The sequence below is a fragment of the Lacerta agilis genome, chromosome 1 (genome assembly GCF_009819535.1).
Source record: "Lacerta agilis isolate rLacAgi1 chromosome 1, rLacAgi1.pri, whole genome shotgun sequence".
Lineage (NCBI taxonomy): Eukaryota > Metazoa > Chordata > Lepidosauria > Squamata > Lacertidae > Lacerta > Lacerta agilis.
Window position 1 is genome coordinate 75,191,459 of NC_046312.1, and position 16,083 is coordinate 75,207,541.

Sequence of the window (16,083 nt, forward strand, 5' to 3'; positions counted from 1 at the left end):
TGCTGTTATGTGTGCTAGGGATGAAATGCTCTAATTATATTTGTTAATTGTGTATGGCTCACCCAGCCCACCCAGGATTTGGAAGCAGAAAAGTGACGGTGGGGGTGGGGCATGGATTTGGAAGCAGGAAACTTGCAGGAATGGGATAAGATTCCTCTCATCTTGGAGACTGTGACCTGTGTGGCTGTATTTAGGAGCAAATGAAGAAAAAAAAAGGGAAACACTAAGGTAAAAGCTACATCTGATGTCATGTTAAGTCCAAAAAAACAGCAGCTTTCACAGATTTGATATGTGTTTAAAGCAGGCAGGTGGGTTGACAAGTTACTTCTACCACTTATCCAATGTCTTGGCTCCATCCATTTTTCACTGCTGCTGTCTTCCCTGCCCCACACCCATCTGTTCCATAAAACCTCTGCCAAGACCTTGGTGGAATTTGATTGGGAAGGGATTCTGCTTACACACTTTGCTTCTTCCTGAACCCTTGGCTAAGACACACAAATGGCCCCCGCTTCAGCTTCTCCACACAATGGAACTTCCCACACTCTGCTAGGCAGTTGTCATGTTTAATTTGACTCCTTAGGTCATTTTAAATGTGAGCTTGAGTTCTGCTTCTAATGTGAATGTAAAACCTGCATTGGCTGCAATATACATTTTTTTTTCTTCCGAATTCTCTCTCGGATTGATAGCATTCATATGTATAGTCCCCCAAACTGAAGGCCATACATTGATTTGAAGTCTAATGTTGACACTAGATATTAAAGTTCAGTCATTCTGGATGAAGGGTTTATTGGTAACAATTGTAGCAATGCCTAGTTGTGAGAAATACATTTAATTCTCCCCCACCCAGTGTAATTCTGTCTTATCATTTGCCAGTTTTTCTGCCACTGTAGCTTCAACTAGCCTCCTGAACTATAAAAAGAGCAAGGAGAATACTATTGCCTCAGTAACCCTTTTGTAATCAGTCTATGTGTTTTCATAAATGTACTTGTGGTGACCTTCTTTGCCCTCTTTTAATTCTTATGCGTTTTCCTAAACCAAAAGTTAGGGAAAGGCATAGAGTAATACTTGCAAATGGGAAATGCTAATTTATTCAATCTGAATGTTCGCTATCTGCTTAAGGGGATCACTTGACTAAAACAAATATATACCAGATCAATATAGTAAAGGTCATTACAAAAAAGTATTTCTAAAGGGTCTCCCCATTATCTCTAATGGCCCCCCAAAATATAATTTCTTTTTTAAATTGAATTTTTCAAGCAACATCTTGATTTCCGCCCCTCCCCTGCAAATGAACAGATCCACTTACCACTTACCACATCAATTGGCCTGTGTGTATAACATGCAGATTTGGGTTTCTTTTTGAGTCCATTGTTGGTGACTCCATTTCCGCAGAGGAAATGAAAGCCTACCGACACACACCAAGCTAGAAAACTAATTTGTACCTTTTTGAATTTATAATCTTGCCTATGCTTCTATGGACACTTTGTATGGGCTGCAGCTCAACTCCTTAAAATCAGCAAAGAATTTTTCCTTTCCCATATAGTATTCTCTTTTATTTGACTTTTAAAATGCGTATAAATGCAATAATGCAGGTAGACTAGAAATACTAGATTGAAAATTAAAGTAGTTTAGCTTGTCCCATTGTGACCTACAGTGTTGTATGTCACCCAACGCTGTATCCTAGCATTCTCGAGGCTTTCCTACGTAGCTGAATCTAGTATTAGCTTTGAAAATCCATTGTGTGAATGGCGGGTGGGTTGATTGGGAAAGTGTACGCTTTTACACAATGTATGTTACTTGCATCAGAAGCTATATGGCCACTCCATATACTATGGAACTGTAAATGATTCCCAATATACCTGTAACTCTTTATCAAGATTGTGTGAAATAAACTATATATATATGTATATTGTACACTTCTTATAGTGACCATCATTTTGTGTGTTATGCTTGAGTGTTGAGTCCTACTGTGTTTTAATTCTGGCTACATATTTTAAGATGACATGGAGTTATGCACACAGAACTGGAATGATTTCCCATCCTACCAAGGTGGGACCCTGCTACTTAGTGAACTGAAGTGACAAAAGAACATAGAAACTGGTACTTTCTATTGACACATCTGTCTAAAATACGCAGAAAAAAGGAGCTTTAACATGAGGGATTTTGTGAATAATACAATCTTTATTGCAGCCTGTTCAGGCTAGAACCATAGGAACGTATTTGTCTATACTTCCGTTAGTTTCTGGAAATCAGAGCAATAAGAAAGGTGGGTTGCGAACTACCAGGAGCAATATTCTGAACTTCTCTGCTGGTAATACGTTTTCAGTATTTATTTACAGCATAACCATGCTATCCTAACTCCAAGGCTGTGGTGATTTAAATGAAAGCTTTATAATGAGTCCCTTCTGCATGTGCTTTCTCTCTATTTCCTCATGTTGCCTGCAAGAGGCAACATTCAAAATGTTTGGTTCAGGATCACACTTGTTTTCCATTATACCTGACACTGGCCACATTGGCTAGGGCTTATGGGAGCTGTGAATTCATAAACGTCTGAAGGGCCCCAGGTTGTCTACCCTTGGCATACATGATTCTTTTTCTCTCTCGTATCACTTTGCTCTGAGGTCCCCAACTTGGCAGACATGGGCACTTTCCCCTCCAAGGCCTCTTGCCCCTCCCAATAAAAATATTACTCTTCATTTGGTTGGAGGGGTTGCCAGGTTTCTTTTGGGGGGAGGGATATGGTCTGCTTTTTCAATCTGTGGTTTTTTGTTTTGTTTCGGGTTGTATGTAGGCGTTTTCTCTACTTGCAGGAGGGTTCCGAGCACTACCAATATTTATTCTGTGCATAGGAGCAGGGGCGTCGCTAGGGAGGGGCGGTAGGGGCGGTACGCCCCCAGTGACAGGGTGAGCAGCGGCGGGTGGGGGTGTCAAGCGGCGGCCCCTCCCGTCACTCCCACGCGCCGCCGCTCCCTCCGTCACCCCGGGAGCAGCAGCGCTGCACGGACGGGGTGCTCGCTCGGCCGAGCGAGCACCCCGTCCGTGCAGCGCTGCTCCTCCCGGGGTGACCGGTGGTGCGTGGGGAGTGGTGGGAGGGGCCGCCGCTTGACACCCCCACCCGCCGCTGCTCACCCTGCTCACCGCCGCTCGCTCCGTCGCCGTGGGAGCAGCAGCGCACAGTGTGTGCGGTGCTGCTGCTCCTGGGGCGACGGAACGAACGGCGGCAAAAGGGAAAGGGGGGAGCAAACGGGCGCTTTTCTCCCCTTTCGGCTGCTTAAACGCGCCAGCTTTGCTTCTCCCCCCCCCCTTTCGGCCGCCCCTTTCAGCGCTGGCTGGGCTGCGGAGCCGAAAGGGGCGGCCGAAAGGGGGGGGGGAGAAGCAAACAGGCGCGTTTAAGCAGCCGAAAGGGGAGAAAAGCGCCCGTTTGCTTCCCCCCCCTTTTCATTTTCGGACGCTTCTTTCGGCGCTGGCTGGGCTGCGCCTCTGCAGCCCAGCCGGCACCGAAAGAAGCGACCGAAAGGGGAGAAAAGCGGCCGTTTGCTTCCCCCCCCCTTTTCATTTTCGGACGCTTCCGAATGAAAAGGGGGGGGGGAAGCAAACGGCCGCTTTTCTCCCCTTTCGGTCGCTTCTTTCGGTGCCGGCTGGGCTGCAGAGGCGCAGCCCAGCCAGCGCCGAAAGAAGCGTCCAAAAGGGAAAGGGGGGGAGCAAACGGCCGCTTAAACGCGCCTGTTTGCTTCTCCCCCCCCCCTTTCGGCCGCTCCTTTGGGCACCAAAAGGGAGAGAAAAGGAAGCAAAGCAGGCGCGTTCAAGCGCCCGCTTTGCTTTCCTTTTTTTCCCCTGCGGGGGCATCCCCAGGGGCGTGGCATCGCGCTGTGCACGTGCGTCATGACGTCATGACGCATGCACATGCCGCAATGCCCCGCCCCCAGGGGTGCCTCTTGGCTTGCCGCCCCTGGCAGCCAGGGGGCTAGAAACGCCCCTGCATAGGAGCAAACTCAAAGGGACATTGGGCCCACCAATAAAATATTTGAGGGGGCTGCCCTCCCCCAAGTTGATGGGCATTGTCATTCAAATGGTGTGTGTGCTCTGCATCTTGTGATCAATTATTTGGGGCAGGGCTTACCCCCCCCCCATTTTATTCAAGTTGGCATCCCTGCTGCCAAACTCTGCCTAATGTTTGGATGGTTTCAGCTTCTTCAAAGAATTCATCCCCCTACAATCGGTGGAGTGTTGGGAGATTATTGACATACATAATATACTTCATGAGCTAAAATGAATATTCTCTGTAAATGAAAACACACGAACTGGTGTTATGCCATTACCTCACATGAAGTTAGTCATTCTCTAGTTTCTCCCCTTTGTAGTTTTTAGGATCAACAGGCAAAATCCTTCCTGAAAGAATGATTAGTTCCTGGTTCTCTAAAGAAAAAGTGAAAGCATTTATAGAGACGATTTTTTTCCTTGCTACTCTTATTTTCTCCTACTAGGCAACCCATGCAGGCTAAGCTATAACTTGTTCACTGCAGTAATCTGATGGCTAACTTCATATTGTGTAGAATAGTAATTAAGCAATATATAAACAAATAAATAAATATAAAAGCCATGCTAATCTTCTATGATACAGAGAAATATGTCTGATAGCACTTTGAGACTAATTATTAACAAGTTTTTTATTACAAAATGTGTATTATTCAATGGATTATTTATTTATTGCATTGATTAATCCCCCTTCCTTCAAAAGGAGGTCATGTTTATGTATGATAAGAGATAAAACAAGAAGATTTATCAACAAATGATAACAAAATCATTAAAACACAGATTGGTTTCAGCTATGAGTTATTAAAATCAACAAAGTATCATTCTGTAAATAGAGGGTAAACAAAAATGTCTTCAACTGGTGTCTGAATATAAAAGAGGAAGACAAATGTAAGTCCAGAGAGGGCATTCCAAAGGCAGAGTAGCACCACAAAGGAGAGACTGTTACACATTCCTGGGCAACAAAGCCTTGTAAAGATCACAAGCAGAACCTTGTCCTTGCCTCCCAGTCTCAGGAACTGAATCAGGCGCTCCTGCAGATACTTGATTCCTGTCTGCAACTCGTACTTTACTGCACTAATCTGGGATGCATTTGGCACCCCAAACCTATCTTGTGGCTGGGGCAACCCAGTCAGATGGGTGGGGTACAAATAATAAAATTGTTGTTGTTGAGCCTATTCTCCATGTAGTTTGGACCTGTTTGATGATGACACAGAATCCCAGTATTCTATCAACAGAGTCTTTGGATGCTAAGAAGACAGTGCACATGTTTTTGAAAGCTTCTATGAGCAGGCAAGTAGACTATCATTTTTTTATGCCTTTGAATTTGAGAACAAATCAATAAAAGGAATCAATAGAACATGTTTCCTGCTCCAGAGAAGTTGTCCCATGCGGGTTCAGCAACCAGTCAGAAAAAAGCCTTGGTATGAAAGTAACCTCATACATGAATTCTGCTTTTAAATGATTAAGCAGACAGTAACAGTCAATGTGCTGCTTCTCAATTCTGTTCCTGATTTCTCCCAGCATAAAAAGGTAAATAAAGGTCCTGCTGGATCAAGACAAAGGTTCAAATAGCTGAACTTTCTGTTTCCAGGTAAGCCTCCCTGGGAGAGCCAATACAGAAAAGGCCCTCCTCCTTTTCCCTCTGCAGCTGCTGCTTGTGGCTGTTTAACTGAAAAGCCTCCTCAGAGGCTGTTTAACCCTTCCCCTTCCAGCCCTGCGTCTGCTCAGATTCGAGAGCCGCCTGCTTTGTTTCGGGCGCTGGAGGGATCCATCCCTGCTGCTGCTGCTGCCTTCAAGGCATCGCATCCGCTTCCCCGCTCGGGCGGAGGGTGAAACCGCCCCTGCCCTGCCCTGCAGGGACCCCCACCCGCCTCTGGCCCGTCTCCCTCAGCTGCGGCCGCCTCACAGGGGCCGCGCGCATCATAGCGCCTGCGCAGCGAAAGCGCGGCCTGGCGTGGCGGAGGGGGTGGGGATAGGCCTCTCTGCCTGCACTCTAGGCGCTGCCAGACTTCCCCACCTCCGCCGGCTCGAGAGCGCATGAGAAGGCGGCCGCCGCCTGCTTCCTCTTTCCCGCGGGGAGGCTCCGCGGACGACGACGCCATCATGTCGGAGAGGCACAGCAAGCCGACGTGCCTCATCGCGGCCAGCGCGGCCGCAGCAGGTGAGAGGCGGGCAGAGCGAGCTCGGGCTGGTGGACGGGCGGGCGGGCGCCCCTCTGAGGTTTTTATCTCCTTGGGCTGCGCGGGCTCCCGCGGGGCTTCTGCTCGGAGGACCCGGGGGTGGCGGGATGGAGGCGCCCGGGGAGGTTGCGGGGCGTCAACCCACGTCAGCGGCATTCCCATTTCTGCAGGGCGGGGCGAGGTCACCTTGTCGTTTATTGTTACCATAATTGTTGTTATTGTCCGTCGCGTAAGAGTTGCAGGTGGCCTGGCAAAATAAACAACTTTTTTTAAAAAAAGAAATTGCAACCCTAAACGGGCGAGGGGAGGCCGGGCCTGCCTTGCTGCACAAGCAAACATGACAATCCTTTTTTGTGTTGTAACAATCCGGAACACCTGCCATATTCTCATTCTGGTACTCTTAGTCTCCGATATGAGTCTGAAATCCTTACTCATATTGTACGAGTTACAGGTAGGTAGCCGTGTTGGTCTGCCATAGTCAAAAGGAAATAAAATAAAAAAATTCTTCCAGTAGCACCTTAGAGACCAACTAAGTTTGTTTTTGGTATGAGCTTTCGTGTGCATGCACACTTCTTCAGATTCTTCAGATACAATTCATATTGTACGAATTGTGCTTGAAGCTGACTTGTTGAGATTGCCCCTTACACACCACACCATACACTGAAAATGCTCTTATGCCACCTTAAAACACTTGGGGACTATCCTGGGAACTGCAGTTTGTTAAAAGATGCTGGGAATTGGAGTTCAGCCACCATAACAGACTGCAGTTCTCTGTGTCTGTTAAAGTGGTTTAGGGATACTTTGAATGTATGGTGTGAATGCAACCTACTTAATAATGCTCCCTGCCTGGAGCTCTGCTTCCCCCCTTTTTTTACTTTTATGATGTGGCTTTTTGTTATTGCATATTCCTCCTGCTGCATGAAATTGTTTGTCACAATTCTTCTCTCCTGGAGTTGTAAGACTGATGAGATGTTGATGTAATTGCTTGTCTGTCTGGGGCAGCTACCAGCATCCTAAGATGGTTGTCTTTTTCATTAATATTATGAATATTGTGTATTATTAAAATGCTCCTTATAGGGGAAAAATAATCACCAGGAATAGCAGTACTGTGAAAAATGTGCACTTGAAAACAAATGAAACATGCATTTTGTTTAATTCCTGTTCTCCAGGGGTATCTGCTGATTCCTTCCTTCACTCTTTTACCCTGGCAAGCTCTGCTTTTAATCTACAGGTTGCTACTCCAGGGGTAGGTAAAAATGTTAATACTTAACTGTAGATATTGTTGCAATAGATTTCAGACAGTAGTATTAGGCTCATTTAAAACAAATGGAACTTGCGAAAATCATGACGTTTATTCCTCGACCAGTGAAGATTGTTTTTTGTCTCTGAAAGAATTGTTCAGGGAGCTGCATCCCAGGGCAAGCAACTCATGCCTCAAAATCACATACTGTAGGTGTGGGTGAGGGGATTGGGCTCAAGAGATACATGCCACAGAGAAACTTTCAGAATAAAGAGGCGGCCCTGTTTTGTAGACAGAGGGGTGCTGGGTGGAAGTGCATTAGGTTCCAAAAATGCATGGTGTTCTGCTGCTGGGTGTATTGGCTTGTGACATGAGGGAAGAATGCACAAAAAAAATCCTTGCCTGCTGATTCTTTTTTCTTTGTAGCAGGAAGTAATTTTCATCCCCTGCTACAGAAATTGGAGCCTTACTTTCAAAGTCCAAATGTGGCTCCCCAGGAGGCCATTGGGACTCTCCCCAGGTCACACTCCTTCATAGACTTGCTTTGCACCCTCTTTGAATGTTCTTGCCTAACTGGAATATGTCCTTCAAATCTGAAAATGTTTCTTGCTTATCTGGATAGAAGCATGGGCATCCATGGTGTGTGTGTGTGTGTGATGAGGCAAAAAGTACAACTACTTTTATACTCATTTTTTGTACAAAATTAGCCTACAGTACTGTACTTCCTGCTTTGAGTGTTTTACTCACATTCTCCCTGATAAATTCCTGCAGATGCCCATGAATACAAGAGTGTGTGTAGAAACTAGCCTACTGCACAAAGCTAATATTAGTTGATCTGCCCACTTTTACCTCTGGTCCTGCACTCCACTGGCATGCAACCTCCAGAAGGTTGCTCAGATGGAAATGTGGCCTTTGCACTGAAGTTCTCCATCCCTGTCCTGCCATCTTACCTGAGAGGCCTAGCCTGCTCTCTCCTCTCCCTACCTGAGGGGGGGGAGGGTGTCTTTCCACCATCAGTCTCTACATCAGACTCCTGACTTTGGAAATAGACAGGGCATTAAATATAGGTCTTTTAAGTGGAAACAATTAGTTTTAGGCTGTGTTCTTTGGGAAGGGGAGAGGCATAGGTTTGAGCTGCAGTGCTGTTCATATGTGTAGCTTTGTGCATGTTTTACAAAATCAGAACCACTTGTTTGCATATGAATTGTCTCTTATTTCAGTCAATCACCAATAAATGGTATGTCTTTTTTAAAAAAAGGGTGCTCTTATCAAATCTTGCCCATGTATAAACTCTTGCATTTAACTAGGCTTTCCTCGCATATTTTCATTAATTGAGCTTTGAACAATGATTCTGCTAGGGAAAGTCAATAGATTTCACTGGTGTTAATGAGGCAAACATGCGTTGGATCCAGGACTTCCGAATGAAACCTTACGCAAATCCTGCCAAGCTGGAATCAACTGATGGTGAGGTATCTTTTAACTTGCAACTCAGGGTCTGTTCTCTGTGCAGAAACTGTTCTTACCTACACAGTATAGTGTTCCTTGCTGCCAACTCTGTCAAACTTAAGCACTCATTGATTTTAAATGTGATTGTTGAGCATGTGCTGAGAATGATGCTATTACTGTTTCTTTTGCATTTTTAGCAATTATTTAGATAGAAAGTTTTTTTTTCCTGTTTGCCACAATCTCAAGGCCTCTGTTGCATTTGTGACAGAGAGTATTCAGATATGATAGGGAACCATGGTTTCCTTCTGTGACAGTAAGCCACGGTAGATCTTTGGCTCACACATTCCTTCTTCCACTCCTTTGCATCCAAGGGGAAACTGAAAGATAGCACTTTCACTTTTAAACTGACAGCAGTTTCCTGTGATATCTAAGCTTGGTGAACTGTGGTTTATTTCAACTGTAACTTGCGATAACAAACAAGGATCAAAGACTGGTTTGGGACCCTGGCTTGTTTTCAAACCATAGCTTGAATAAACATTGTTCAGCTCTCAGAGGGAACTGTGGTTAGTTTAAAATGGATATTTTCGCACCATTGTTGCAAAGGAAATGGTGATGGGAGGGTGCCTTAAACCCAAGGCTCACCATGGTTTTCCATTGCATCTAAATTGGCATTTTAAAAAAATAATATTTATTAAAAAATTTCCAATTAAAACCAAATTACAATACATGATTAAATTTTCCATACTCCCCTTTCTCTCACCAAGGGGAGCCAAGCAAAATAAACCCCCCTCCCACTGGGGCAGCCATCACTTCTTTCCCAATTTAACCACTTAATTTATACATAACATCTTTACAGACTTCCCCGATTCCCCCCCCATTGATTTCCAGGTTAACCCTAATTCACAGTTATTGCCAATTACTCCCCATATTACTTTTTTCTTCTAACATTTTCTTTTTAAAACTCTTTTGCCAATTGATTGTTCATCTTACATATCTTGTTTATGAATTTAACATATCCTCTGCATACACAATGTTTCTGAGCCTCCATTGCCTAATTCTAACTTTCAATAAAACAACCTAATTTAATTAATTTCATTTTAGCTCTTATCCCCCCTTCTTCCTACAGTCCCCAGAATTAAGTTCTATTCATTAACCGTCATCCATTACCAAACCATATGTCTATGCCATAACATGAAGAGAACTTCCATAGAAACATTCATTTTTCAACCCACCCCCACCCTCTCAAATTCCAAAACCCCACAGTCCTGGGAAACTGGCTTTTGCTTCTTTCTTATCTCATATGTCCTTGAAACCTTTTCAACATTGTCCAAGCTCTGTACAGCTTTCCGTTGCACTCTCTTCTTTTCTGCAACTTTCCCATTTTTGCTTCTTTTAATTTTGTTCCTTCTCACTTTTCTCTTTCCTTTTCATGGGTTGAGTCCATGAATTTTGTCCTGGATTTTCTCCTCTTCTGTGGTTATATCCTCAAAACTTTCACTAAAAATCCTTGATCCATTTTCCTGCAAAGCCAAGTCCCAGTTAGCTGATTTAACTCATTAACTTTCACTGTTAAATTGTGCAAAAGTTCCAGAGCCTTTATTTGAAATTCCTGCGACCATTTCCTTTTAGGCATACTTAAAGTCTAAAAAGCTTATGCAGTCCAGATGTATTTCTTCGCTGCAAAGCAGCCAAAATTTCCTCAAAGAGAGGACAATAATATTTCCAAAACTCACAGTTCCAATTAATATAAAAACCTAATTCAACCCCCCAACCTGGGGGAAAAAGGCTTCAGAAATTTCCTTATCACAAAGTTGGTCAATAGCTTCGGAATTGAAAGTTACACTGTTTCCTTTTGTTTCAACGCTCAGGGAACCGACTTCCGTTTTTGAAGTTCCCCAAACAGCCGAATTTTAAAAGTCTCTTTTTTTTTTTTTGAAAACTCAATACTTACAAATCCAAATTAGCCAAATCTTGGAAGAATTGGACGCTCTCTCTGTCAGCAGCCGCTACTTCTCGCTGTGAGGACAGCAGACGATCCACAGCCCCCGCGCCTCTGAAACCTCGCCTGTCACGGCAGCCCTTACTAGGGCTTACCGGAGAGCAAGGGAGGCGCCCTGGGGGACCAGCTGGATCCCATATCTCCAGGACGCTCTACCTGGAGTTTCTTGGGGGGTCGAAGCGCAGTTTCGACTCCCCCCTCCCCCGCAGCGACGGAGAAACCTCGGAGCCGAGGTTTCTCCCGACCGAGCAGAATGGCGTCTAACCGGAAGTTCTAAATTGGCATTTTTATGCCGGTGACCTACCAGATCACTTTGGGGAGGAACAAGACCTGAAATAGGAGCATAAATCCTCATAAGGCAGCCCCCTCCATAATGTTGCCTCTCATTTTCCCATCTGATTTGATGGGCAGTTGGTTTGTCTGTAGTTTGCAGATGCAAGCATTGCCATGAGCAGTTTTCAGACGTTTTGTTCTGTTTCAGTGTGACCTCAAAACAGAAAACAGTGGGGCCAAAGGGAATCTACCCTGCTCTTAATAGTTTCAGAGTGTGGTCAATAGAACCCACTCCAATGTTTTCTTGAACACACCCCTTCAGATTACCCCATAATGAAGAATCATTCCTGTGTGCACTTAGAGATAGTGTTGTGGGAACATAGCTGCCTGTGAAAGGGACACAGTGGGGAAGGAGAGCAGCAACTACCGTATTTTTCGGTCCATAAGGCGCTCCGGACCACTAGATGCACCTGATTTTTTTTAATTTTAAAATATTTTCCTGGTTTTCCTCCTCTAAAAGGCAGGGGCGCTGGAGGGGGAGCCTTTCACAGCGGCTCATCCCCGCTTGCTTTAAAGGGACGATCCAGTAACAGCCGTTTCGCTTCCTGCTGCCTCCCCCAATCCCCCGCCGCGTTCGGCGGGAGGTGGGGGGAGGCAGCAGAGATGTTGCTGGATCGTGCCCAGCACCTCTGTCCGCCGAAAGAAGCGTCTTTCAGCGAGTGGAGGTGCTGACACCATCCAGCAACATCCCTTTCGCTTCCTGCTGCCTCCCCCCATCCCCCGCCGCGTTCGGCGGGAGGTGGGGGGAGGCATCGATGTTGCTGGATCGTGCCCAGCACCTCCGTCCGCCGAAAGAAGCTTCTTTCGGCGAATGGAGGTGCTGACACTATCCAGCAACATCCCCTTCGCTTCCTGCTGCCTTCCCCATCCCCCGCCACGTTCGGCAGGAGGTGGGGGGAGGCAGCGGAGATGTTGCTGGATCATGCCCAGCACCTTTCAGCGAATGGAGGTACTGGCACGATCCAGCAACATTGCTGCTGCCTCTCCCCACCTCCTGCCGAATGCGGCGGGGGATGGGGGGAGGCCGCGGGAGCGAAGCATTCGCTCTATAAGGCGCACAGGGATTTCCCCTTCCTTTTTAGGAGGGACGAAGTGTGTCTTATGGAGCGTAAAATACGGTATTCTTCTGAATTCAGCTGCAGGGTTGTTTCTAAAGCGGACCTCTTGCACCTTGTTGCACCCTGGAGGCTGTGGTTGGTTTGGAGTAATGGCTCTACCCCTCATTCCAGGTGTGGTAATCCCCTTGATGGGCAGAACAGGGAAAAGGTGGAACAACTCTTCACACCTTCAAAATCACACCTGCTGTTGGAGCAGGTAAAGTAAGAGCCAGGTCACGGGGGGGGGGGGGCAGTGAATATGGGAGAGGGGTCATAAATATATTTGTAGAAAGGCACTGTTCCTGTAGTGCCAACTCAGGAATACTGGTTTGGGGGAATGAAGGGGAAGGCACAGGCCATTATTAGGAGAGCAAGGATTTAATTGGCACTTTATAAGACTTTAGTGACTAAAAGCTGGGGGAGTGAATGGGGTTGCATGAAATATTTTGGGGTGTACCCACTAGCACATGGACACATCCCTGCCAGCCTGTCAACCTTGATAAACCTTTAGCTGGTTTTGAAATAAACAGAACTTGCAAGTGTAATAGGTTTCTTTGCTTCTTCTTCCTCCCTAGGTGCCAGATACCATGCTTTGTTGATTCCAGACTGTCCTGGTGCCATGGTGGATCTGGCAAACAGTGGTTACTTAGCTAGAATATTGCAGCATTTTAGCTCTGAAAACAGTAAGTAAACTTTCCTTGGGGATTTATGCTTTATTCTGTACACTTTGTGCATCTTAGACTGGGAAGCATATAAAATGCTAAGACTAATTAAGATCTCTCTTTCTGGTAGGGGCGAACATCCAGGAGACCTTAAGGGAAATTATTGATAATGTGGTTACAGTAGCAAACTAGTGAAAACTCAGTTCAATAATATAAGAACAATTGTAGCCAGTTTAGAACCTAACATTGTGAATGTGCATTATCTACAAATACCAATACTGAACTTCTTTCCACATCTTTTTTTACACAGCCCCTCCCCCAGCAATGTTTACTATCAGTCATATCTCAGTCATTCTGAGTGTGTTAATATTCCAGTGGTTTTTATGCCTTGAATCAGATTTGGAGAATCTGTGGCCCTCGAGATATTGTTGTGATTATAGTTCCAGCATCTCTGTTCATTGGTGATGCTGGCTGGGGCTAATGGGGGTTCGACCGCATCACAGAAATATCTGAAGTCAGTTAGATGTGAAGAATATTGTGTAGCATAACTGAACTTCCGGGGGGGGGGGGGAATCAGTTGTATTTTTTCTGAATAGGGATTTTTAGATACAGCTTTTTTTCTTTGTAGAACCCATTTGTGCTGTTGGACATGGAGCTGCCGCCTTGTGCTGTGCCACAAATGAGGACAAATCCTGGGTATTTCAGGAATACAGCTTAACAGGTGTAGGTGCAGTATGTTTAAGCAAACGACTTTTCATATATCACTCTTCTAAGTTTCTGTTCTGATGAGTCCCGTAAGAAGTAGCCTTTGTCTACATTTTATATGTAGATTTTCCCTTGGGCTTCCCAGATTACAACCACAGATCTGCTCCAAGCCTTTTATAGTAGTCTGTTTTCAGTGAAGCCAAGCACATATTTACTGGCATTTAATTCAGGGTCATTGCAAGGTGAAATGACTGATAAAATTGTATTTATTTACTTTTAAAAAAAATTGTTATATAGCCAAGACTCCTCAAAGCAATTTAGAAAAATAATCTCAAGAAGATCACACTATAATCAATACTAACATAGCCATTTGCACTATGTAGTTTTAACTACTAACTGTGAGGAAAACCATGTACTTAAATTTTGTTGACATACTAGCAGTGGGATAGAAAGGTGCAGGTTTACTTAAATAACTATTTTATGCTCAAGTAAACAAGGAGTGTTATGAATTATTGCAGGGATAGGCTCACTTCAGCCTTGTTCCTTCTCCCCTCCCTTTAAAATTAAGTCCTGTGACCCACTAATGTATTTTGTGTGGTTTGATCCTGAGTCTTGGTTAGGAACTGCTTGGCTGGATCAGACCAAGGGCAACCTAGTCATGTATTCTTTGCAAGAATCCAGACAGTCAAGGTGTTGGGTAGCCCACTGTAAACAGTATCTTCCTCTGCGTGTTTTGTGACATAATTTATTTTCTTGTATCTTCCAGCCCTGTGTGTATGAACTAATAAGACTGCCTAGTTTTGCCAGTTTGCCTATTATCTTTGAGGACTTCGCAAAAGATTCTGGAGCTATCTATAGTGGTATGTCATTTAAGGCTCTGTTCCCACAGGTTTTTAATCAGTAGTTGATTAAGTAAATGTGATCAAGAAATGCTTGGGCTGTACTGTATTAATGCAAAATCTAATGCAGATGTAAGACCTTAAAAGTGGAAGTTAGAAAGTGCTTGACAAAATTTCTCATTAAAACATTCAGCAGTGTGGAAGCTATAACAGCCCAGCATTCCACAGTAAATCTCACAACCTTAGAGATGAGCTGAACATAACTATTTCATAATTCAGGCACCCAAACTCTGCCCTCCAGCTGTTTGGGGACTAAAATTCCCATCAACCCTGACCACTGGTCCTGTTAGCTAGGGATGATGGGAGTTGAATTCCCAAAACAGCTGGAGGGCTGAGTTTGGAAATGCCTGTCATAACTGAACCCACAGGAACTCCATTTCAGTCTTTGCCACTGACCATCTCAGAAATGAAGTCAAGCTTGTTCATGAGTGGAATCTGAATGCCCTGCTGGAGAGCCCTCTAGTGGTCCTTAATGTTGTAGCAGGCAGAATGTAAGATTCACTGTGTTCTATACCCTCAGCATGCTCTTGCACACAATTGTGCAACATTTTCAAAGATTAATAGGAAAATTTCATTCTATTTGTATCAAACACTAAGGAGAGGGGAAGACAAGCACAAGAGTCACTGTGGCTCACATGCAATAATCTAAATCATAGTCTGAGCCTGGCCAATGTTATAGATATCCCTATAATTGCTTGGTTTTTAATGAGTTTTATAAGTCACAAAGGACAATAAAAATGGTTTGCAAGAGATTGGGGGAAAATCAACTTATTAATAAGATGAAATTAAATCGATAAACAGCAGTAAAGTGTATAGTTTTTCTTAAGTGTCAGAGAAATGGAGGTTGTACCGGTAGTATGTAAATTAAGACATGAATATTTTCCCCCAATACAGCCAGCAAAGCAGATGCAGTGCATGTTGTATTGGACAGACACCTTGTCACTGGACAGAATGAAAATTCTACAGTTGCAGCTGTCCAGAACCTTGTTTTTCTTTGCAATGGCAGGTAAGAAAAGGTGGGGGAAGTTTCAGTAAAATTTTGTGCCACTGCAGACATAGCCCTTCAGTTCTGGAGTACTCTAGCTAATGTGTGTATGTTTGAGAGGGGGAGACTAGTTTTATATTAAGAATTAAAATTATTTGGTTACAGCTAGCCAAACTCAAATCTTTTTATTCAAAGAAAAAATGAATATATATTAAAGGCTAATGGGGTAGCAGTACATACAGCTTCATTTTTTAAAATTACTTGCTCAATTATGGATAAGTAGATGAAGCAGATCTCTATGATGCTTAGCTGCTTGGTTTTTTTCTAGCAAGTTATCACTGTAGTTTAGATGTGAGCTGTTTACAGTGATCTAACTATTAGGTCCTCCTTTCATTCAGCAGAAAATGATGGTGTAAATGGGATGAATACAGAAGAAGTCTTCGACTTTGAGAAATGGAAAGGAGAACACTGCACATTTGCAATCTTAATTGAACTGTTTTCC

At 44.3% G+C, this 16,083-nt stretch overlaps 1 protein-coding gene across 2 annotated transcripts; it reads left to right on the plus strand.

Moving 5' to 3' along the window:
- Nucleotides 1-6,009: 6,009 nt before the first annotated feature.
- Nucleotides 6,010-16,057, plus strand: GATD1 (glutamine amidotransferase like class 1 domain containing 1). 2 transcript variants are annotated; one of them, XM_033155703.1, is made up of 8 exons: nucleotides 6,010-6,196; nucleotides 7,385-7,461; nucleotides 8,814-8,919; nucleotides 12,906-13,013; nucleotides 13,621-13,715; nucleotides 14,464-14,557; nucleotides 15,491-15,602; nucleotides 15,980-16,057. In XM_033155703.1, the coding sequence occupies exons 1-8, from the start codon at nucleotides 6,073-6,075 to the stop codon at nucleotides 15,987-15,989; spliced, it is 726 nt and encodes a 241-aa protein (XP_033011594.1). In that variant the 5' UTR covers nucleotides 6,010-6,072; the 3' UTR covers nucleotides 15,990-16,057. The 2 variants fall into 2 exon arrangements, with proteins under 2 accessions (XP_033011594.1, XP_033011602.1); XM_033155711.1 differs by having other exon boundaries at nucleotides 15,983-16,057.
- Nucleotides 16,058-16,083: the final 26 nt, after the last annotated feature.